We start from the raw sequence: 23506 nt of genomic DNA on the forward strand, positions 1-23506 counted from the left end.
AATTCCCTGTCATTGCATGAGCCTCAGGCTTTGGTGCACCTCAGTCCCTCCTGCTCTCTGCCCATAGCACAGAATAGTTTAGTCTCCTACAGGCTATAATACTTTGATCTAATTTCAGTGGTTGGGTTTAATGTGTGGATGCTAGGTGGCGGTGGTGGCCTGTGAGATATAGGAGGTCAGATTGGGCGATCTGGTGGCCTCTTCTGAAAACTTTACGATTAACCCATGTGTCTGATGTTAGCAGACTGAGTGTGTTGAAATGGTCTACAAACAATAGTCACTAGCCCAGTGCTAGAGGAGGTAATATCCTCCCAGTGTAGAAGAGGTATTATCCTCCCAGCAACAGGGTTTAGATTCTGCATATGCACATTGAAGATTTTGCTGATGGAACTCATTGTATGTAGGCAAAAAGATGACCTGAGACAAAAAACGAGGTGAATACATACTTTATGAACTAGTTATTATTTGTTGAATTGTTTTGCCACCCAAAACTATTCTGTATTATACACATTTGCCTTTAATCATGCTTGCAAGCTAGTAATTATATATATATAATGTTGATATTGCACTGACACTCAGCATCTCATACTAACTGCTTGGAAAGCATAGCAGGGGAGATACCTTTTTGGGTTAAAAAAAAAAAAACACTTGTCAAGGGTCTCTTCTCTCTCCTCTGCTAGCCATCACAGACATGTAAGTGCTGGCCATTAAAATGCATGGGAAAATGGAGCTATGAAACAGGGACGTCAATGGTAATCCCTAGAAGATATGGCACTTATGTAGATAAAATCCAGTTAAGACTTTCCAACTCTGATGTCTTCATCCCAAGGCAGCTGGAAAGGAGATTCCTTGCTTCAAAATTTTCTGGCTTTAGAAAGTTACATGCAAATATTAGAAATGATCTCGTTTTTATTCACATGCATTCAATTTCTCTTGACAGCTGAATAAAATCAGATGTCTAAGTGTCTGGACCATTGCTGATTAGAAAATTATAATTACTGAAAAATTACCCCTTCCCTACTTAGCAAAGTTACATCTCTACCTATGAGGCTAAAATTAAAAACCATTCCAATGTTTTCAAAAGTGGCCACAAATTCTGGGTGTTAGTTTTGGGGTGTCCAAATTTAAACACCAGGTTTTCAAACATGTTGAAATGGGTTTGGATAGCAGGGACTTCCATTAATTCTCAGCGTCTAGCAAGCATGACCACACTGTAGTTTCTGAGTTACCACAGTTATTTCCTATGCTTAGAATAGGAAATAACTGTGGTATCTCAGAAAAAACAGTGTGGTCATGCTTGGTACATGCTGACTTTTTAACGGTCATCAGGGTACATGGTGAGTAGAAGACCTCAGGGGTGGACTGCCCCCATTAAGCTGTTGTGTGTACCTACAGTTCATAGATCATTGTGACTAGGATGAAAGGATAATCTGGAATCATGGTTGGATTAAGGAAATGGAGGGACCTAGGTATACCATGACATGGGGCCCTCTGTATCTCCATCCCCACATGGCAGACCTGGCTCCCACTTTAAATGAGGGTGGAAAGGGGCCTCTCTCTCTTCCTGGAGAGATAGGGGCATCAGCATGAGGCCCTATTTGCATCAAGGAGTAGCAGCAGGGGCCCCCTCCCCGTGAGAGCAACAGGAACACCAGGAGGAGTCCTTTCCCACCAGAAAGAGGCAGGGTAGCCGTAGAGTTGAGGCTCCCCAGTACTTATCCAGGTACTTAGGATATATTTGCTTGGGTGGGTGGGTTGACCAAGCCCGTCACATTCTTCTCCTCATGCCACACACTATGCTGGGGCGCTGTTGGCAGGGCCTCCAGAGCAGTGGGTTTTGGAGAGAACACCTCATTGACATGTATGAGGCAGTTACTCCTCTCCAAGGTAATATTTCAGGCTATCTGCTGATTAAGTCCTTGACTTGGAAATGTATCAAAATAGCTATTCCAGAATAATTATTATTCTGGAATAGTTATTCTGGTATAAACCCTGATGTGGAGATATATTCCAGAATAAGAGGGCCTTTTTGTGATTTAGCTTAATCCACTGGAGAATCTCCATGGGGTTGTTACGGAAATTATTCCAGCATAGCTATTTCAGGGAATTTCTAAGTATAGACAAGCCCTCAGACAGACATTGCTGCATCAGTTGCATTTGATTCATCTTCTCAAGTTTTTCTTCACAACCTTGAGAGCTAGAAACGTAGATAAAACAAAAAGAAAGCTGGGATTTTAATGTAGCCATATAACTCAAGGCGCTCCAGGCATGTACATATAGTAGCTATGACTCATGAATCATGACTGAAACTCGTCTTTGGTTTGATTTTCTTCTGTGTTCTAGTCTTGAAAATATCTGTCACATATGCCTACCAGTAGTCGCTTTACTTGCTAATAAAACTGTTATAATCATGATATACTACTACGGCACTTCAACAATTCACCTGCTGGCTGGCGTCTGTGTAAAATCATCGTTTCTTATTGTTTGTGAATTTGGTCTTCTTACGTCTGAGAAGATGTTAATTTAGATTTCTGTATCTCTTCTTGTACAACAACAGGTGTGCCTTACTACGAAAGGGCACCCGCCCAAGCACCCTGATCACTGAAGCGTCTGCAACACTGTGAAGACTACAGGCATGAGCGACATTAATTAATCAGTTTCAGTTGCGGAAATTACTGACACGTGGGTGGTGACTGCCGGGCTAATGAGACAACTGGCTCAGTAACTGGGAAGATATATAACTGCAAGGAACAGGAAGTGGAAGGAGGGAGCTTAGAAGGTACATTGTGAAAGGAGAGAAAGCTCAGTGAAAGGCTCCACCTGCTATATCTCTATGCTATCTCCTACCATGTTTGGAAACCGAAGAATAACGGTTTCAGAGCAGCAGCCGGGTTAGTCCGTATCTGCAAAAAGAACAGGAGGACTTGGGGCACCGTAGAGACGAACCAATTTATTTGAGCATCAGGTTTCGCGAGCTACAGCTCACTTCATCGGATGCATGCAGTGGAAAATACAGTGGGGAGATTTATATACGTAGAGAACATGAAACAATGGGCATTACCAGACACACTGTAACCAGAGCGATCACTTAAGGTGAGCTGTTACCAGCCGAACAGCGCAGGGGAGGCGGGGGACACCTTTTCTAGTGATAATCAAGGTGGGCCATTTCCAGCAGTTGACAAGAACGTCTGAGGAACAGCGGGGGGGGGGAGAGGGGAGGAGGGGAATAAACATGGGGAAATAGTTTTACTTTATGTAATGACCCATCTACTCCCAGTCTCTATGCAAGTCTACATTAATTGTATCCAGTTTGCAAATTAATTCCAATTCAGCAGTCTCTCCTTGGAGTCTGTTTTTGAAGTTTTTTGTTGAAGAATTGCCACTTTTAGGTCTGTAACTGAGTGACCAAAGAGATTGAAGTGTTCTCCAACTGGCTCGTTCACCTGCATATCTACCAGTGTGATATATGCCATCATGTGCCAGCAATGCCCCTCTGCCATGTACGTTGGCCAAACTGGACAGTCTCTACTTAAAAGAATAAATGGACACAAATCAGACGTCAAGAATTTTAACAGTCAAAAACCAGTTGGAGAACACTTCAATCTCTTTGGTCACTCGATTACAGACCTAAAAGTGGCAATTCTTCAACAAAAGAACTTCAAGAACAGACTCCAAAGAGAGACTGCTGAATTGGAATTAATTTGCAAACTGGATACAATTAACTTAGGCTTGAATTAAGACTGGGAGTGGATGGGTCATTACACAAAGTAAAACTACTTCCCCATGTTTATTCCCCTCCTCCCCCCCGCTGTTCCTCAGACGTTCTTGTCAACTGCTGCAAATGGCCCATCTTGATTATCACTATAAAAATTCCCCCCCACCCGCCCGCTGTAATAGCTCACCTTACCTGATCACTCTTGTTGCAGTGTGTATGGTAACACCCATTGTTTCATGTTCTCTGTGTATATAAATCACCCCACTGTATTTTCCACTGAATGCATCCGATGAAGTGAGCTGTAGCTCACGAAAGCTTATGCTCAAATAAATTGGTTAGTCTCTAAGGTGCTGCAAGTACTCCTTTTCTTTTTGAGGAATAAAGGTATATGTGGTGACAAAAAAACAGAATGTGTGTGTTTGGGAGTAGGAGACCACGTTCCCATATTAGGAACAGACTTAGCCATGTTTTCTATATATTACTCACCCATTCCCAAACTTAAATATAAGTAAACACACACATTTTTTTTAAATATTACCTGGTTAAAAATTATTCTCACTTATACTTGTGCACCCTTTTCCATTTCAGTGAAGTTACACTGATGTCACTGAGATTCCAATTTGGCCCTTTATAATTATGAATGTTGACCTACTTTGTGAATACAGTGCTCCAAAGTGAATGGCCAGGGACTGAAATGATAATTACCATATATACACGTTAATAAGCTGAATTTTTTAAATAAAAAAGGGAAGCATCAGAGAAGGGGGTCGGCTTATGAACGTGTATAGAGAGGGGAAGAGGTGGGACACAGCTCCTCTCCCCCAACAAAGGGGGCAAAGAGAGGCAGCATAGCCAGCAAAGTCAGAGGGAAGAGGCAGAGCCAGAGTCTCTCCGCTTCTGGCCACGCTGCTCTCTCCGCAGCCTCCGAAGCAGCTGCAGCTCCGGGGCTGGAAGGCTGTGGCCATACCGCCCAGCCTGCCGGCAGCTCCAGCCAGGCCAGAGACATCCTCCCCTAGCCACCCCACAGGTAAGGTGAGATGGGATGAGGAGAGTGTGGGGGTCCCGGGCTAGGGGTGGGGCGGGGAGGAGTTACATGGGGAAGGGTCATTTGGGGAGGTCCCGGGTTAGGGGTGAGGTCATGTAGGGGATGGTCACAGGGGTTACACCCCTGACCCCCAGCTTCTCCCCCCCCACCAAATCTTCTCACCATTTGCTGTCCCGGCCGGTCAGGGTAAGCCGCTGGCAGGCCAGGACATTTTGTTTACTTAGGTTTACTTCCGTGCCTGCGGACGCTCAAGGTAAACATCTCAGCCCGCCAGTGGCTTATCCTGATGGGCCGGGAGCCAAAGTCTAAAGACCCCTGAATTATAGGGTCAGCTTATGAATGGGTCATAAAAATTTGCCATTTTTACTTATCCATCTTGGGGAGGTCGGCTTATAAACGAACTGGGTTATGATCGAGTATATACGGTATTTTCCATCTTGACTCAGCTTGTTGCCGTGTATCACAATGAATGTCTAATTTTATAAATGTATGCTATGGGAAAATATAGGTTTTTTCAATTATAAACAATGGTAATTTCACTGGTGAACAAACTTGCATCTATTCTATCCTTATTAAAATCATAGGCAAACCACTGAAACGTCGTTTGAGAGATTTTTAAAAATAAGGAAACAACAAAAGCAGGGTATTTGTCAAGATAAAATTTGCAGGCTTGTGTGGGGTGCATACGTGCATGGAAGAATGTCTGTGTGGAGCACTTGTGCATCTGTCTACATGAAGGCATACGCCTGTGTGGATTTAATGAGCTACAACCCTAGGGATTCAAACCAAATCAAAAGTAACACCACTGAGATTTACAAGAGATCTGAATCTGGCCCCACGTTTCTAAATGAAAAGAAATCTGAAGCAAAACCTGGTTTTTATATCAATCATATTAACTTGTCATATCTGCTTATCCAACACAGGCTAAGTGGTATATTCCTTCCTCTAAATGCATGCACATAGCCTCCACTAGTATTCATAGGAGTCATTGCCATACATTACACTGAGCAAACGTGCTATATAGACTGATTTTTTCTCCCCTTACAGAAGCATCATCCTTGTGCTGAGCTACACAAGAACAAAATCAGTGCCCCCACTAAAGTGCTAAAACAACATAGCACTAAAGAAAACGCTTCCTATCACTTGCACACCAAAATAATTTTTTTTTCAAAACCACGTTTTTGCAGTTTTCTTTTGGTATTCTTGGTTTTCTGGGGTGAGTAAGGTCTGCTTGCTGAATCTACGACAGAGTTCTCTCCATTTGAGCAACAAATTCCCAAGCTGCATATTTGTGGTTGGATAACTCCTGCATAGGGCGTTTGGAGTTTCCTGAGTATGGAGGAAAAAAGGAATCAGACTCCCGTGTTTAACTCATTTACTGCACTCAGATTTCCTGTTTTCAAATGTAAAGGGTTTGCAAAGAGTGCATAAAAATTTCCAAGATACATAGATCTGTGAGTGTTAAAGACAGGGAGCCTGATTCAAACTGCTGAAACTCCACTGATTTCAGTAGTGTTAGCCCAGATCTAAACTTGTGTAAGTGGGAGGAGCATCAGGCACAGTGTGTATTTATGAAAAATGTGCCAATCTGTTTGGCTGAAGTTCAGAACACATAAACCAACCCATAAATGTACTTCATGCCACAGCAACAGTAGTAAGCTAAACCTTTCACTAATCTGCATCTGTTCTGCAAAGAGCTATCTATTCACAGGTGAAAAGTGTTGAGGGGGATATATTTACTGAGCACTTATACTGCAATCTTCTAAAGCAGAGGAATGTTTTAATCTTAGACAAAGTTACATTATGGAAAAAATCAAGTCAATCTAGAAACCAAGTTAAACACTTTACATCAAAAACAGAGGACTGTGGGAAAATGTGTTTGAAGCGATAGCAAGAGGCTGAACATTACAAGTTGGAAAACTGTTGTATGTGCTGTAAGGTTGGGGTGTTTTTTAAGTGAATTTAGTAGTTGGAAAAGTGTTGAACTGAGATTCCTGGAGATTAAAGACGGGATTCTCAAAGACACACCATTAACCCAATTCTATTCCCATTAGGCAATGGTGAAACTCCCATTCACTTCTGTGAGAACAGATGTAGGCCAATGCTAAGTGCTTTTGAAAATCCCATCATAAATCCCTAATTATCCACTATCCAGGTACAACATAAGCAATGGTAATACAAGCTTCCCTCCATGTTACTCTGAGCGCTTGTGGGAGAAACACCTCAAAGGGTGAGAGAGCATTTTGATATCATATTAATTAATTTCTTCTACTCTACTGTCAAGAACAGTTCCAATTAATGTTTACTGAGATGGCTGGTTCCTCCCTGAACAGGAACAAGATCACAAATTCATTTCACACTGGCTACTCAACAGCTCTCAGATAAGAACCTAAAACATTCCAGACTAGACCAGTCATCCTTCTGCTGTAATCCAGTATCCCTGTTGTCCCATATCTATTACAGCAGGTGCTTTTAATAAGGTGGCTCAACTACTTCATTCTTAATTTCCTAGAGGAAATGTAGGTAACTCATCTGATCCTGGTAACTTGCTGATATTTAAGGTAGCAATTTGTTCCAGAATCTCCCTCATTTGAGCCTCTGACAGTGTCTCAGCTTGAGAAAACATTAAGTTTTGGGGTAGGTACAGTATCTCCCTACCATCCTTTGTAATGAAGGCAGAGAGAAAGAAAACATTTTGCTTCCCTGCAATGTCCTTATCCTCCTCAATAGTTCCCTTTGAAATAATGAATGGAAAAAAATTTTCAATAGCAGTCCTTAAGGACCGGCTGTGGTGTCTGTCTTGGAGAAAAATCAGTGCTATGATTTCTCATTAGCCTAGGAAAGGTCAGTTTAATGCGAACCCAGGACACAAGGAAATGGGGAAGAGGATAAAGGATTGAATCTCTGGGAGTACTAACAACTGAATGGTAAGACACCACAGCAGGGCTCATGGTTGCTGAAGAACGCTGTGCCCTGGTAGAGTCAGTATGAGAAAGCAAGCAGCAAATGGGAGGGAGAGCCCAAGCCCTTCAATTTATAAATCTGAACCACACACTTTCCTCTCGCAGGAAATGCAGCTATAATATTTCATTGTAATTTAATTGGGAATTGTTATTGATTCAGGTCAGCGCTGGATACATACTGTGCATAAGTTCTGGGTAAGATAGTAAACATTTTTGCAAGATAAATTGAACTGCCTGACTGCAGAACACTTGTGTCCTGTAGTGTGAAACTTCTTTGGCAACTGGTGGAGAACCAACCCGAATATGGATGTGTGGAGTTGTTCATGAAATGCTGTGGAATGCAGCCAACTTCATTACAACAGAGTTCCTAGCTATTTCCATGTTGCTGAACACACTGGAGTTTTCAGAGAGTGACTGGTTAGTGCCCTAGCAGTAAGTGATGAAAATCATTTTGCAGGAGCCAATCCAAATATTTAACTTTATAGAAGATGTTGCTTGAAATTTTTTTCAGATAATTAAAGAATGGGATTAAAATCAAGCTTGACATTGAAGTTTAAGCCTTAGTATCCTGCTTTGATATCGGGAAAAAGAAGCAAAGTTGACAGTCAACATAGCTGATATTCAAATATTTTCCAAATATGAAGAGAACCAATGTGCAGGAGTTTGTTTGGCTAGAAATTTCAATCATTAATAAAATGAAAGAAAAGGAGTACTTGTGGCACTCTAGAGACTAACCAATTTATCTGAGCATAAGCTTTCGTGAGCTAGAGCTCACTTCATCGGAATCATTGAATTGGAATTCATTTGCAAATTGGATACAATTACCTTAGGCTTGAATAGAGACTGGGAGTGGCTAAGTCATTATGCAAGGTAACCTATTTCCCCTTGTTTTTTCCTACCCCCTCCCTCCTTCCTTTAGACGTTCTTGTTAAACCCTGGATTTGTGCTGGAAATGGCCCACCTTGATTATCATACACATTGTAAGGAGAGTGATCACTTTAGATAAGCTATTACCAGCAGGAGAGTGGGGTGGGGGGAGAGAAAACCTTTTGTAGTGGTAAACACCCATTTTTTCATGCTTTGTGTGTATAAAAAGATCTTCTATACTTTCCACAGTATGCATCCGATGAAGTGAGCTCTAGCTCACGAAAGCTTATGCTCAAATAAATTGGTTAGTCTCTAAGGTGCCACAAGTACTCCTTTTCTTTTTGCGAATACAGACTAACACGGCTGTTACTCTGAAACCTAATAAAATGAAGCAACCACTTGTTGGATTCTGAATATCAGATGGTCCATTCATGTGCTATGCTACATTTAAAAAGAAACAACGGTATAATAGGTCTATTAAACTTTTTACACAATAAAACAGAGAATTAAAAAGCTTTAGCTACGTACAAATGTAGAGATGAGTATATATATATATCACAGCACATAGTGCACAGAGATAATGCTGCTTCAGAGCAGGTGCATGTCAGATTAGAAAGAGAAATGACAGAAAGATGAATTCACAAAAGAAGAGGAGAGCTATAGGAAGGAAGTCAGCTAATAGACTTAATTGGTGTCCGATCCACATCCGGACCAGGAACACATACTGTAACCCCCCACAAGACACAGAAATTCTGTAAGATTTTCTTTGCAGAATTTCATTTTTCCTGGTCCCTTGGGAGAGTTTGGTCAATCCCTGAAACCAACAGATCTGCAAAGGCTCTGAATCTCCACGCAGGCTCTCGTCTCTACATGGTGCCCTCCAGTTGGGCAAGCCAAGCTCCTACATCTCTCGCAGTGCCGACAGTGGTAATACCCTGGCCTCAACATCTCCAGCTTCTGCAGAATTGTGGGAAGGGAGTGATATCATGAAGGTAAGTCCTCTCATCTTTTGAAATTTCCCTGTCACACTATGAAAGTTTCTTGACATCTCTGCAGATGGAGAGGTCTATTTAGCACTGTTACTGATGTGCAAATTAATGGCTAGTTTACTTTATTAGATTAAACATGATTATTAGATTTATGTAGTGGTAATAATCATCCTATCCTACAGAGAGAGGCAGATTGAATCTCTCAAAAAACAATATTTTAAAACTTTGCTAATTCCAAAGAGAGTTATCCCTTTGGCTGATTTTTGGTGTAGGTATAGATCCAGGTGCCAATCCTCTCTTACAACTGCAATGGAATTCCACCAACTCTATGCATGTATAAGTATCTGTCTGTGTACATAAGAACGGCCATGCTGAGTCAGACCAATGGTCCATCTAGCCCACGGTCTGGTATTCCGACAGTGGCCAATGTCAGGTGCTTCAGAAGAAATGAACAGAATGTAGGTTCTATACGGTATTGGAGTCTCAATCATGATTTCAGTTTGAGAATCATTTCACTAGACTTCTCATAGCATGTTCCTTGGTTTTATATGTTCCAGGCACATAGGCCACTCTCTAAGCATTTCTTCAACTACTGTATATTTGCTGATATTTATGTGTGATGTTGCACTTCATATGCTTTCTGAAAATATGCTTATGAATGTGAATATGATGTAACTGAAATATGCTTTATGCAAAATGTCTCTTGTAAGGTATCATTACAAAGCTTATCATCTACTCAGTTTGTTCATCCTATTTGTATGCATGTACCATGCTTGTATCTGAAGCTAGAAATATGAAGTATAACTCTGAGGTCCTAGTGTAATTATGCAAAATGTGGACCATTAATGGTGGTTTAGAATCTTGATGGCTCCCACTGACTAGGACAATTGGTTGTAAATGGTTTATTTTCCTACAAGCCTTCCTGTGTACGTGTGGGCCAGCCCATGGGTAATGCGGAATGAGGTCTCACAGGGACATGTGACCATGTCACCTGATAATGAAATCGATCTTACATATGGTATTTTTCCATTTAGAAGGAGGTGTGGGAACCTAGAAACACAAAAGATTCCTGCCATGTGCCAAAGCTATAAAAGGGGGTGGAGCAGGACAGAGAGGGCTGCCAGTCATGAGAAAGCTCCTGCTTTCCACCTAAGGTGTCTGCTAGAACTAACAAGGACTGTACCAGGGGAAATGATTGGGCCCAGACTAGAAAGGAGTCTAGTCTGTGAAAGAAGCTTATTAGAACTAGGGTGTGATATTACCTGTAATCTGTTCCTTAATATATTAGGCTTAGACTTGCGTGTTTTTGCTTTATTTTCCTTTGGTGACTTACTTTGTTCTGTCTGTTATTACTTGAAACCACTTAAATCCTACTTTTTATACTTAATAAAATCACTTTTGTTTATTAATGGACCCAGAATAAGTGATTAATACCTGGGGGAGCAAACAGCTGTGCATATCTCTTTATCAGTGTTATAGAGGGCAGACAATCTATGAGTTTATAAGCTTTATACAGAGTAAAACAGATTTATTTGGGGTTTGGATCCCATTCGGAGCTGGGTGTCTGGGTGCAAGAGGCAGGAAACCTGCAGAGCTGTTTTCACTTAAAGCCTGCAGCTTTGGGGGCATGGCCTAGACCCTGGGTCTGTGTTGCAGCAGGCTAGCATGTCTGGCTCAACAAGACAGGGTTCTGGAGTCCCAAGCTGGCAGGGAAAACAGGCTCAGAGTTAATCTCAGCACATCAGGTGACAGTCCCAAGGGTGGGTCTGTGACCAAACCCGTTACAGTATGCACTGAGAGCAAACATGGATTTTTTTTAAATGTACAAAATGTACATAAAGGAAAACAGAGGAGAAAAAATACTTCTCCAATTAAGTATAAAAAAAACTACATCATTGTACTAGGTGTAGCAGCATTAGTAAAAGATGTTTACTTGGCAAATGTACTTAATATTCCGGACCGGACCCTTGATAAAGAAGAAGTCCATCCTATGCTCTTTGGAGGATTTCTATGTTTCACTGGACTGCAGCACTGTGCTTCCAGATGAAATCCAGTGGATACAATATTGGCCCCTTTCTTAGTGCAATCCCCTCCATAGCACAGAGGCTGTGTAGAGTGCCCCTGCCTGACCCCTCTACAACAGGGTGGATTTTACCAAGAGAGAACACAACTTAGAAGTAAAAACAGGTTTAACAACATTAATTCCTTCATTAGAAACATAATGTAGAAAAGGCGCCTTACTGCGTTAGTCTTGACAGAACACGTTTTCCAATAGTGAGAGAACATTAAACATCAATTAATTAGTGTTTGACATGTTTCAGTGAAACAAAATCAGCCAAAGAGGCATCCAAATGCTAGAAGTCATAGCAAACTAATGGTCAAAACCAGGGAGGTGGCTCTGTTTATACATCAATAGGATGAATAATTGTCATATTTGACTGAACTGATACAGATGACTCAATCCCCAGGAAACTGCATTTTGTTTTCCAAATAAGATTTTTCTGGATTTCCCTCAGAAAAACTATAGAGAACTTCTTTCACAGTCTTGACACTGAGTCAGATTTATCTCCAGTAGGAGATAAATAATATGTGCGATACTCGAAGTTTCAATGTACGTTTATTCACTGTGAGCGAAATTCACCCCTATAGAGGGACAGCATAGGCACTCCTTACTTAAGTCCCATTTACGCCTTCAAAATAGGGAGTAGATAGGACCTAAGTGGTGGAGCAGCCAGGTGCTGGCCCTCTCCATAGGGGCGAGTTTCACCCCACTTCTATACTGCATTTGGCATACGGATGAATAAATATCGCACACAAAAGGTTTTGATAATTTCTTTGACATTTTATTTATTTATTTTGGTATCATTTGGGGGTCAATGTCCACTGTTCGCTGAAGGTCAAAGCCAGGCTTCCTGCCTTCCAGTCTCCATTACTGGAGGTTACATTCTTCTCTTGCATCTTTGTTCCAACTTCTTCCTGTCCCAAAGATGGGCAGATAATATTCTCTTTCACAGTCTGTCATGCAAATTGGCTTCCAACCTCTGTAAGCCCTCGCATGCTTCTCCAGGCAGGTTTCCTTTCCCAGGCTGCTGATTTTTCAGTAATACAGTGGAACCTCAGAGTTACGAACACCTCGGGAACGGAGGTGGTTCGTAACTCTGAAATGTCCGGAACTCTGAACAAAACGTTACGGTGGTTCTTTCAAAAGTTTACAATTGAACACTGACTTAACACAGCTTCGCAACTTTACTATGCAGAAGAAAAATGCTGCTTTAACCATCTTAATTTAACTGAAACAAGCACAGAAACAGTTTCCTTACCTCATCAAATCTTTTTTTTTTTTAAACTTTCCCTCCATTTTTTTAGTATTTACATTTAACACAGTACTGTACTGTATTTGCTCCTTTTTTTTTTGGTCTCTGCTGCTGCCTGATTCCGTACTTCTGGTTCCAAACGAGGTGTATGGTTGGCTGGTCATTTTGTAACTCTGGTGTTCGTAACTTTGAGGTTCTATTGTATGATGTACTATTTTGTATGAAGTCAGCTGACTTTCCTTTGAACCCCAGTTTTCTAAATATGCTGATTTTTTTCTAGTGGGAGAAACATTCCGCTGTATATTGACTTTGACTTACACAAAATATTTAAAAAGACTATTCCAGGACTCTAGGCACCTTGGCTAACTATTAAAAATACAATAAGCCCAATACACGCAAAAAGGTATGTAGCAGTCTTCACAAAACCAGGAAAGAGAAAAACACCACTCCAGCCACAGATATTCCAGAGTACAAATCTCGGCCTTTGGTGCAATGCTGCCACCTCAAATCCCTTGGCTTTGCAACATAGTCTAAAGAAATTTAATATTGTACAGCACTGACATGAGCATCTGCATTTTAAGAATGCCTCCCCCTTTGCTATTTTCCAGCACAAGAATTCTGCTATTGCTCCTCGTTATGGAACTTGATTGCTACTGCCTCAAATCACCAGATACATATACATTATGGATTATCCCCCAGAAACAGCTATTCAGGATCAACCTTTACCACAGAACATATCTCCTGCCTTTGGTTTCTTTTTCAGAGGTCAACAAATGTCTCAGATTTCCTATATTTTAACAAGGAAACACAGTGTATCAGGGAAATAAAATCCCAGGATCCGCAGTACGCATTCAGATGCCTCATTTTGCCATTTTTCCCTATTTGAAGCAAATATTTTTATTACAATACGCCAGTAAAACCTAAGAGCCAATAAAACTGTGTAATTTGCATTGTGGGACTCTATTAAAGAGGACAACAAGGAAGCTTACAACAGTTATTTTAAGGCACAATGGTTGTGGGGGGGGGATGGGAGGGAGGTGGACACAATCCAGTAAGTGACAGAGGTAGGGGGCCAGAGGAGCAACCGAGGGGGGTGAGGTAGGGGCATGGCATTGAGGAAGGAGGCAGAGAAGGGGCGGGGCATTGCAGAAGAGGCAGGGCAATGGGTAGAGGACTGGGGGCCTGATTACCTGCAATTAGAAAGGTGGCAACCCTAGTTTTAATCCACCAGAATTCCTTAAGGGGAATATTCAAATTTACAGGTGGAGATTAATTTTTTAGGATTCTGCGAGCCACCTTCATGGTAGATGAGACAACTAATCGGGAAAGGTGGACCAGCAGTAATAAGGAAGAGTAGGAATAATGGGTTAGGTGCATTGAGGAGACTAGCAAACTAGTGCATTTACTATTATTATTACTAAATTATTACACATACAGAATGGCTAAACCACAAATTCCCCGCAACAACCCCCCTTCATGCTGATGTAGGACAATTCACCAAAGGCGGTATTTCATCCAATTGCATGTTCCCATCTAATTTGGTCTTAACGCAAGCAAATTGCTGGGAGATTTCTAAAGTGAATCTCACAAAACCTCTGAAAAACATAATCCAGTGACCTCCAGATACAATCATTATAAAATTATGTCAGTGGAACTGAACCAGGTGGACAGACTTCTTTAAAGAAATACAGCTGCAACAAACTTTCATTAAATTCAGTCATTTCACTCCTCCAAACAGACTCACTAGGCTATTAAATGAAGAGTATTCCAAGGCACATTAATAGGCAATTACCCAGTGCACCACAGATTAAGGCATCTTCCTGATTGCTATAGAACTCAAACTCTGTTTGCTTATAAAGTTCTTAAGGGAATGCAACAGACTATATAGAACATCACAAAATAACTTCCATACAGAACACAGTTCTCAAGAACACCATGAGCCAACAGACAAATAAGCCAATGGGGCCAAGAGACAAATAAGCATTGAAATATATAAGCCAGATTCCTGCCAGATGCGAGAGAGCAAGAAAGAAAGAAAGAAAGAAAAAGAAAGAAAGAAAGCCTTCAGAATTTTCACTACACAGACTGAATAACACCATCACAACACAGGGAAGGAAAGTAGAAACAAAAAACTTGCTCTTACCTTTGCCATCTGGGCCTGAACGCCATTTGCTTTAAGAGATGCTACCGCTTTCTGTGCTGCTGCTGGACTGTCAAAATCTACAAAACCATAGCCTAAAAAAAACACAGAAGTCTTTGTTAATAGCTATAAACAACCTCCCATTTTTTGTCAAACTCTTCTCAGGTTCTTCTAACCGACTGCTCTCCTGACACTCAGCAGCCGCCACGTCTGTATTCCTTTCATCTTCACTTCCCTTAAATCAACGGTACTTAAAGAAATGGCTAGTTCTCTATCAAGGACTGCTTCAGGGAGCTCTCTGAGCACCCAGTTCAGCGAGGCTAGACATGGGGAGATAATCTTTCACTTTTAAAATGTCTGCTTTACAGCCCAGTTATTTTCAGTAGCTTGGTTTATCAAATTAGTCAGATGGTTTGTACAATACACTTCCTATTATTACCCTTCCCTCGCTTCCCCTCTGTCCCACCCCCACCCCCCTGGCAATCCTTTCTTCTTTGGTGACCAGGGCTGGGATTTTCAAAGAAACATAAGAGAGTGTTAAGCATCCAACTCCTATTGAATTACAGACTTTTACATTCAGATATTGACGTGCCTAGAGGTGCATATAGGTGCCTTGGGAGATTTACAAAAGCTCCCAATACTTTTAAAAATCTGCCCCATGGCTCCTAACTCCCTTAGAGTCCTTTGAAAATATTCCAGCCCACATCTTGCTAAGAGGTTACAACACAGATATGTGCTTCTTGGAGAGAGTCTGCAACCATAGCTCACGTCCCTGGAGGCTGAAACCGAATTGTCTGTAAACTTTAATAATATTAGCACTAGCATGTTAATAGCATAACGGCTCCTCTGCCATCATCTCCATTTACCAGGTCAATAAGCACAATACAGTAGGCAGCACAAATATGTTGCTTTCCTGGTGTATCAGGTTTTTTTATTTCTTTTGGGTCAGCCTTTACCCTGTTAATGTGTGACCCTTTCTCCAGCCCAATCCTCCAAAAGGACTGTGAACACCTCACCACCCAAAGGGCCTGAAGACTCTTTTGATGTGCATGCCTCACTTTAGGCAATGGTTAGTCCTAGTAAAAAGAATCTATCACCCAAAGTTTCTCCCAGGCTAAAATCTGATTTGCCAAGTTTTAAGCTTTAAAATGAAACAAAAACAGCCAAGATAGTTACTAAAAATATATATACTAAGAAACTAAAGAAGGATTTTGAGGCATTGTTTTAATAACGTCCTCCATTCCTGAAGCTCTCTGTTCTGTTTTTTTTCCTAATCTTTGTACCTTTTCTTTTTGATTTAGAACATCAGTACACATCTAGGGAAGCTTTTGGACCAACTGTGCATTGTGACAGTATGCTCCGCAGCACCGCCATGAAGAAGGGCAAAGAATCACTTTCGTTTTTGTTTTTAATTAACTATTTAATTTTCTCCCCTCGGGTTCCTCTTCCCTCTCACTCAGCATGTTATGCTGCAATGAACTTGTTACACACAGCAGCGCGCTTCACAGTGCTCTCAAAAATGCTCTGCAAAGTAGCTGTGGAGTTTGTATTACTAACTCACTAAGAAAGCCTGCTACATGAAGACACAGGGGTCTTCCTTGGATTTCCACAAAGCCTTTGTTCATGGGGTGATACAAGTGCACATACTCAAAGTCAAGGAGAGGAAAAGGAGAATGGTTCCTGGGAGGAGACAAGAACAGATGTAACTTCACAGTCTCACAATACAAGTCACCCTGACTTGACTCTAAAGCTGCCAATGGACCCTGAAGCCCACCAGGAAGCCAGATACCACCATGAAAGCTTAGACAGTTTGGGTATTGGGATGGCCTGGAATGAGTATGGGAACCAACCTATTTTTAGGAGGTGGAGTACTTGTTATTGCTAGAAGATTGATTCTTGCTCTCTATCTCGATATGTTCATGTCTTTGTGCAGGGGGGAAATACTAAAACTATCTTTTAGATGTTGACACTGTAAAAACTGGGCATGGCATTGGCAGAACTGGAGATTTACAGTAGGTTTATATTGCAGGATTCATACGTGCAAGGTAAGTGATTTTTAATAAGACTTTCTGCACAATGTTATATAGAAAAGTGTGTCTGTATATGATTTAGTTCTACCAGTAAATTTATATTAGCATCTCTAGGTTTGGGATGTTTTGACAGAACACACTACAGATAGCAGGTATATGTAATGTAGTCAATCAATAAATAAAGACTGAGGTCAGTCCACTAGGTTTAATTGTGTGAACAGAGCTTCTATACACTTATTCTAATGGCCACAAAATACCTGAGAGTGGTTATAGAACTCTATCCTCCCATTAAAGTCAATGAGGCAAAAACGTATGCCTTTGGCCAGAGCCAGTTGTTCATTACATATACTTTCATTAATGATGTTAGTATAATTATGAAGTTGTTATTGTTCCTTCCCTCCAGTTAATTCTCATTCCAAATCCTCCTCTTATCTTCACCTCTCAAAATCCCTCCACCCCGCACAGAACATCAGGGCAAAATCACTGCAAGGCTGGAAAGCAACCCAAAGAGCACCTACAAGCCATGTTCACAGGCTGCTTCAGCATTCAACCATCCTTACAAGAGTTTGCAATACTATGCAGCATAACAGCAGACATGTTAATGTCCTTCTCACCACTTATGTTGGCTGTTAAAATGTAGGGTATGTCTACATTACAAGCACTACAGCAGCCCAGCTACAGTGCTGCGGCTTTGCCGCTGGAGCGCCGTAGAGTAGACATTTGCTGCAGTGACAGAAGGGGTTTTTCCATCACTGTAGTAAATCCACTCCCTCAAGAGGCAGTAGCTATATCGATGGATATTGACCTATGTGGTGCCTACACTGGGGCTTAGATTGGCCTAACTACATCTCTCAGGGTGTGAATTTTAGGTGTAGACCAGGCCTCAGTTACTATGCTGGTCTATTTCACTTTTGTTTATAAATGTAATCAGAGTTTCATTTTCTAGTGTCATGCAGGAAAAAAGTAAAGTGACTGTCTATATCTTAAAGAAACCCCCTTCCTCTCCTACCCTCACATTCCATTCTTTACCTTTTTGCTCCTAGTCATAAACTTGGACTGTCAGCTCTCTATTTATTCCTATGTTATTCAGCACCTAGTAAAATGGGGCTCCAATGATTAATTAGGACTCCTAGCTACTACTGTCATATAAATATGAAACAACCACACAACAAACACAGCAATTCTATTGTCACTGATTTTTTTTAATCTCATTCCTTTTTGTTTTTAACATACTCTAAATTAAAAAACAAACCACCTACTGAAAAGTTCCCTTAAAGGCGAAGGACCAAATTCATCCCTGTAAGTCCTTTGACTTCAGAATAGTTACACCAGGGTGATTTTGGCCCTCCAACACTAGAACTAAAGTGGTGGGCTCCTGGTTTTATAGACTGACACATACTTCTAGCACGTAAATGCAATCACAAACAACAAGACGAGACTATCCATAATCATTGCCAATCCTTTCCTCTGAGAAATAAAACGACTGTAATTTTATTTGGCTTGATGCCATCAAAGCGAAATAATTAAGTTTAAGGAATACAAATGGTGAGCCTGTACCTATGGGGGGACGAAACAGCTAAGCATCAGCAAGCATAAGTTTATGGGTTGCTTCAGTAAGCGCTACCTGAACACACAGTCAGACACTTAACACCTATGTCTCCTATAACCTAAACAGCTGGGGATCCCTGGTCTCAGTTTTTCAGTTCCATAATTAAGCTTGGCAGCAGGTTCAAATGAATTAAAAGTGAATGTCACTGTTTCCTCAACAAATCCCTCATCCTTGTTTTTCTTACTTGTCAGAAGAAGACCACCAGAACAGCAATTAGTGGTAAGCAGTGCAGTGAAAAAGAACCAAATATACACTAATTAGGTCACTCGCCAAACACATTCATTTCATTGGCAGATTTAATCAATGTTTTCCTGAAATGCCTTAAATCTCCTATGCTAATTTAAAGTTTTGTTATTATTGTTGCTTTAAACACAGATGGGATGCCTGGGGATTTTCAATTGCTGTTTCCAAAACCATTTCTAAATAACAACCTCTTCAAATACTGCACCATTAATATTTAGGTTCTGGTTTTAGGAAATGGGCTACATTTTGTGCCTACAAATACCTTGTGCTTTTAAAACATTGCAGGTATATTTTATATCTCTTGTATGTAAACTATGGATTGCACCCACAAATCAGGTAGCTAGACATAATTCTAAATATTACAAGAGACTACCCACAATTAACTCACAAGTGGGAACCAAATACAAGTATTCTCACATTGGTGCACAAATACAGTTCCCATTAAGTCTCTTGGGATTTTTGCACATACGCTGCTATGAGAGTAGACCTACTTGTGTAACCCATACACCTTCTGGGTGTGGTGTTCTGTCCCATCTAGTGGCACCAAGACCACTTAAAGTGAGAGACATAAAATGAGTCTGCTCTACAGCCTTAGCTAACAGGCAGTTGACTTTCAGCTCATGTGGTAGAGGCTCATGCACTGAACTCCAGAGGCCGCAGATTCGATCCCACCCACCTACGACCGGGGTCTGTTGGTGTTACACTTGCATTTAAAAATCTCTGTTTGGTGTGTTATAGCAGTATTTTTGCTAATGCTGGGAGCTATGTTACTAATTGTAGTTCTAAGGGCCCAATGGGAGTAGAGAATGGTGAGCACTCTACAAGATCAGTTCCCAAATACGCATCACAGCAAAGGTCTATGTAATAGTTTTTCAGCACGGAAGCATTTCTTCATGGGCAGGTTGCGTTGCAGACTCAGAGTCCGTTTGAAATCCCTGGGATAAACTATAGTATTTAGCTAATCTCCTGCTGGGGGAGGAGGGAGGCGGGGGGGGGGGGGGGGAGAGAGTCGAATGGCCTAGACAAAGAGGCCACAGGACAAGTGTTTCATTTTGCAAAGAAACAGATACAGAGCTGCACTGCTGCGGAGGGAGCATCAGGGAGATTTCTACTTCAGGGGGTAGAAGAATACTGCACCACAGACCTTTAAAACGTGCAGTTTTCTCTTCCCAATTTGAATGCTCATGTCTGCTGCATACATGGGGATGTAGCACTGGCCCCTCCCACTACCTCTCACTGGAAAGTATTAAGGGAGACTATGTTAGGCTGGGGAGGACGCTTAAGGAAATTGAGGCTCAGGTGATCTTTAGTGGGATTCTGCCTGTTCCTAGAGAAGGGCAACAAAGGTGTGACAAGATTATGACTATCAATAGATGGCTTAGGCAGTGGTGCTATAAGGAGGGCTTTGGGATGTATGGCCATTGGGAGGCATTCATGGATAGAGGACAGTTCTCTCGGGATGGACTTCATCTGAGTAGGGAAGGAAATAGACTTCTAGGATGGAGGCTGGCACAACTGATTAAGAGAGCTTTAAACTAGGAATTTGGGGGAGATGGTTGGGAGATGTCCAGGTAATCTCCACGCCAGAATTTAGCATAGAGTGGAAAGAAAATGAAGTAAGAGTGGATACAGCTGTAGGTAGGAGGAAGGGCAGTGTAGATACAAGTCTAATAGGTTATACTGGTAGTAAAATAACCGTGCCTAATAGGGTACAGAATGTGAGTGAGGCCAAACAGCAAAAATTAAGATGTTTGTACACTAATGCAAGGAGCCTAGGTAACAAAATGGAGGAACTAGAGTTACTGGTGCAGGAAGTGAAACCAGATATTATAGGTATAACAGAGACCTGGTGGAATAGTAGTCATGACTGGGCTACAGGTATTGAAGGGTATGTGCTGTTTAGGAAAGACCGAAATAAAGGTAAAGGTGGTGGAGTAGCACTGTATATCAATGATGAGATAGAATGTAAAGAAATAAGAAGCGATGAAATGGATATGACTGAGTCTGTCTGGGCAATAATTAAATTGGGGAAGAAAACTATTAGAGCCTCCCCTGGGATAGTGCTTGGGGTGTGCTATAGACCGCCGGGATCTAATTTGGATATGGATAGAGCCCTTTTTAATGTTTTTAATAAAGTAAATACTAATGGAAACTGTGTGATCATGGGAGACTTTAACTTCCCAGATATAGACTGGAGGACGAGTGCTAGTAATAATAATAGGGCTCAGATTTTCCTAGATGCGATAGCTGATGGATTCCTTCAACAAGTAGTTGCTGAACCGACTAGAGGGGATGCCATTTTAGATTTGGTCTTGGCGAGTAATGAGGATCTCATAGAGGAAATGGTTGTAGGGGATAATCTTGGGTCAAGTGATCATGAGCTAATTCAGTTCAAACTGAATGGAAGGATTAACAAAAATAAATCTGCAACTAGGGTTTTTGATTTCAAAAGGGCTGACTTTCAAAAATTAAGGAAATTAGTTAGGGAAGTGAATTGGACTGAAGAATTTATGGGTTTAAAGGTAGAGGAGGCCTGGGATTATTTTAAATTAAAGCTGCAGAAGCTATCGGAAGCCTGCATCCCAAGAAAGGGGAAAAAATTCATAGGCAGGAGTTGTAGACCAAGCTGGATGAGCAAGCATCTTAGAGAGGTAATTAAGAAAAAGCAGAAAGCATATAGGGAGTGGAAGAAGGGAGGGATCAGTAAGGAAAGCTACCTTATTGAGGTCAGAATATGTAGGGATAAAGTGAGACAGGCTAAAAGTCAAGTAGAGTTGGACCTTGCAAAGGGAATTAAAACCAATAGTAAAAGGTTCTATAGTCATATAAATAGGAAGAAAACAAAGAAAGAAGTGGGACCGCTAAAAACTGAGGATGGAGTGGAGGTCAAGGATAATCTAGGCATGGCCCAATATCTAAACAAATACTTTGCCTCAGTCTTTAATAAGACTAAAGAGGATCTTAGGGATAATGGTAGCATGATAAATGGGAATGAGGATATGGAGGTAGACATCACCATATCTGAGGTAGAAGCGAAACTTAAACAGCTTAATGGGGCTAAATCGGGGGGCCCAGATAATCTTCATCCAAGAATATTAAAAGAATTGGCACAAGAAATTGCAAGCCCATTAGCAAGAATTTTTAATGAATCTGTAAATTCAGGGGTTGTACCATATGATTGGAGAATTGCTAACATAGTTCCTATTTTTAAGAAAGGGAAAAAAAGTGATCCAAGTAATTATAGGCCTGTTAGTTTGACATCTGTAGTATGCAAGGTCTTGGAAAAAATTTTGAAGGAGAAGGTAGTTAAGGACATTGAAGTCAATGGTAAATGGGACAAAATACAACATGGTTTTACAAAAGGTAGATCGTGCCAAACCAACCTGATTTCCTTCTTTGAGAGAGTAACAGATTTTTTAGATAAAGGAAACGCAGTGGATCTAATTTATTTAGATTTTAGTAAGGCGTTTGATACTGTGCCACATGGGGAATTATTAGTTAAATTGGATAAGATGGGCATCAATAGGAAAATTGAAAGGTGGATAGGGAATTGGTTAAAGGGGAGACTACAACGGGTCCTACTGAAAGGTGAACTGTCAAGTTGGAGGGAGGTTACCAGTGGAGTTCCTCAAGGATCAGTTTTGGGACCAATCTTATTTAATCTTTTTATTACTGACCTGGGCACAAAAAGTGGGAGTGTGCTAATAAAGTTTGCAGATGATACAAAGCTGGGAGGTATTGCTAATTTAGAGAAGGACAGGGATACCCTACAGGAGGATCTGGATGACCTTGTAAACTGGAGTAATAGGAATAGGATGAAATTTAATAGTGAGAAGTGTAAGGTCATGCATTTAGGGATTAATAACAAGAATTTTAGTTATAAGCTAGGGACGCATCAACTAGAAGTAACGGAGGAGGAAAAGGACCTTGGAGTATTGGTTGATCATAGGTTGACTATGAGCTGCCAATGTGATATGGCTGTGAAAAAAGCTAATGTCGTCTTGGGATGCATCAGGAGAGGTATTTCCAGTAGGGATAAGGAGGTTTTAGTACCGTTATATAAGGCACTGGTGAGACCTCACCTGGAATACTGTGTGCAGTTCTGGTCTCCCATGTTTAAGAAGGATGAATTCAAACTGGAACAGGTACAGAGAAGGGCTACTAGGATGATCCGAGGAATGGAAAACTTGTCTTATGAAAGGAGACTCAGGGAGCTTGGCTTGTTTAGCCTAACTAAAAGAAGGTTGAGGGGAGATATGATTGCTCTCTATAAATATATCAGAGGGATAAATACCAGAGAGGGAGAGGAATTATTTAAACTCAATACCAATGTGGACACAAGAACAAATGGATATAAACTGGCCACTAGGAAATTTAGATTAGAAATTAGACGAAGGTTTCTAACCATCAGAGGAGTGAAGTTTTGGAATAGCCTTCCGAGGGAAGTAGTGGGGGCAAAAGATCTATCTTGCTTTAAGATTAAACTCGATAAGTTTATGGAGGAGATGGTATGATGGGATAACATGGTTTTGGTAATTAAATATTCATGGTAAATAGGCCTGTGATGGGTTTTTAGATGGGGTAAGATCCA

The 23506-nt window shown here is 41.1% G+C and overlaps 1 protein-coding gene across 9 annotated transcripts in view; it reads right to left on the bottom strand.

Moving 5' to 3' along the window:
- The window catches only part of RBMS3 (RNA binding motif single stranded interacting protein 3), a 919857-nt gene that overhangs the window by 309232 nt on the left and 587119 nt on the right, over window positions 1–23506 (bottom strand). For all 9 annotated transcript variants that reach the window (XM_073333380.1, XM_073333379.1, XM_073333377.1 and 6 more), the window contains one exon: window positions 15037–15128. In XM_073333380.1, the coding sequence (XP_073189481.1) occupies window positions 15037–15128 (92 nt within the window). The remainder of the gene's footprint in view (window positions 1–15036; window positions 15129–23506) is intronic.

This window comes from Lepidochelys kempii, chromosome 2, assembly GCF_965140265.1.
Source record: "Lepidochelys kempii isolate rLepKem1 chromosome 2, rLepKem1.hap2, whole genome shotgun sequence".
Lineage (NCBI taxonomy): Eukaryota > Metazoa > Chordata > Testudines > Cheloniidae > Lepidochelys > Lepidochelys kempii.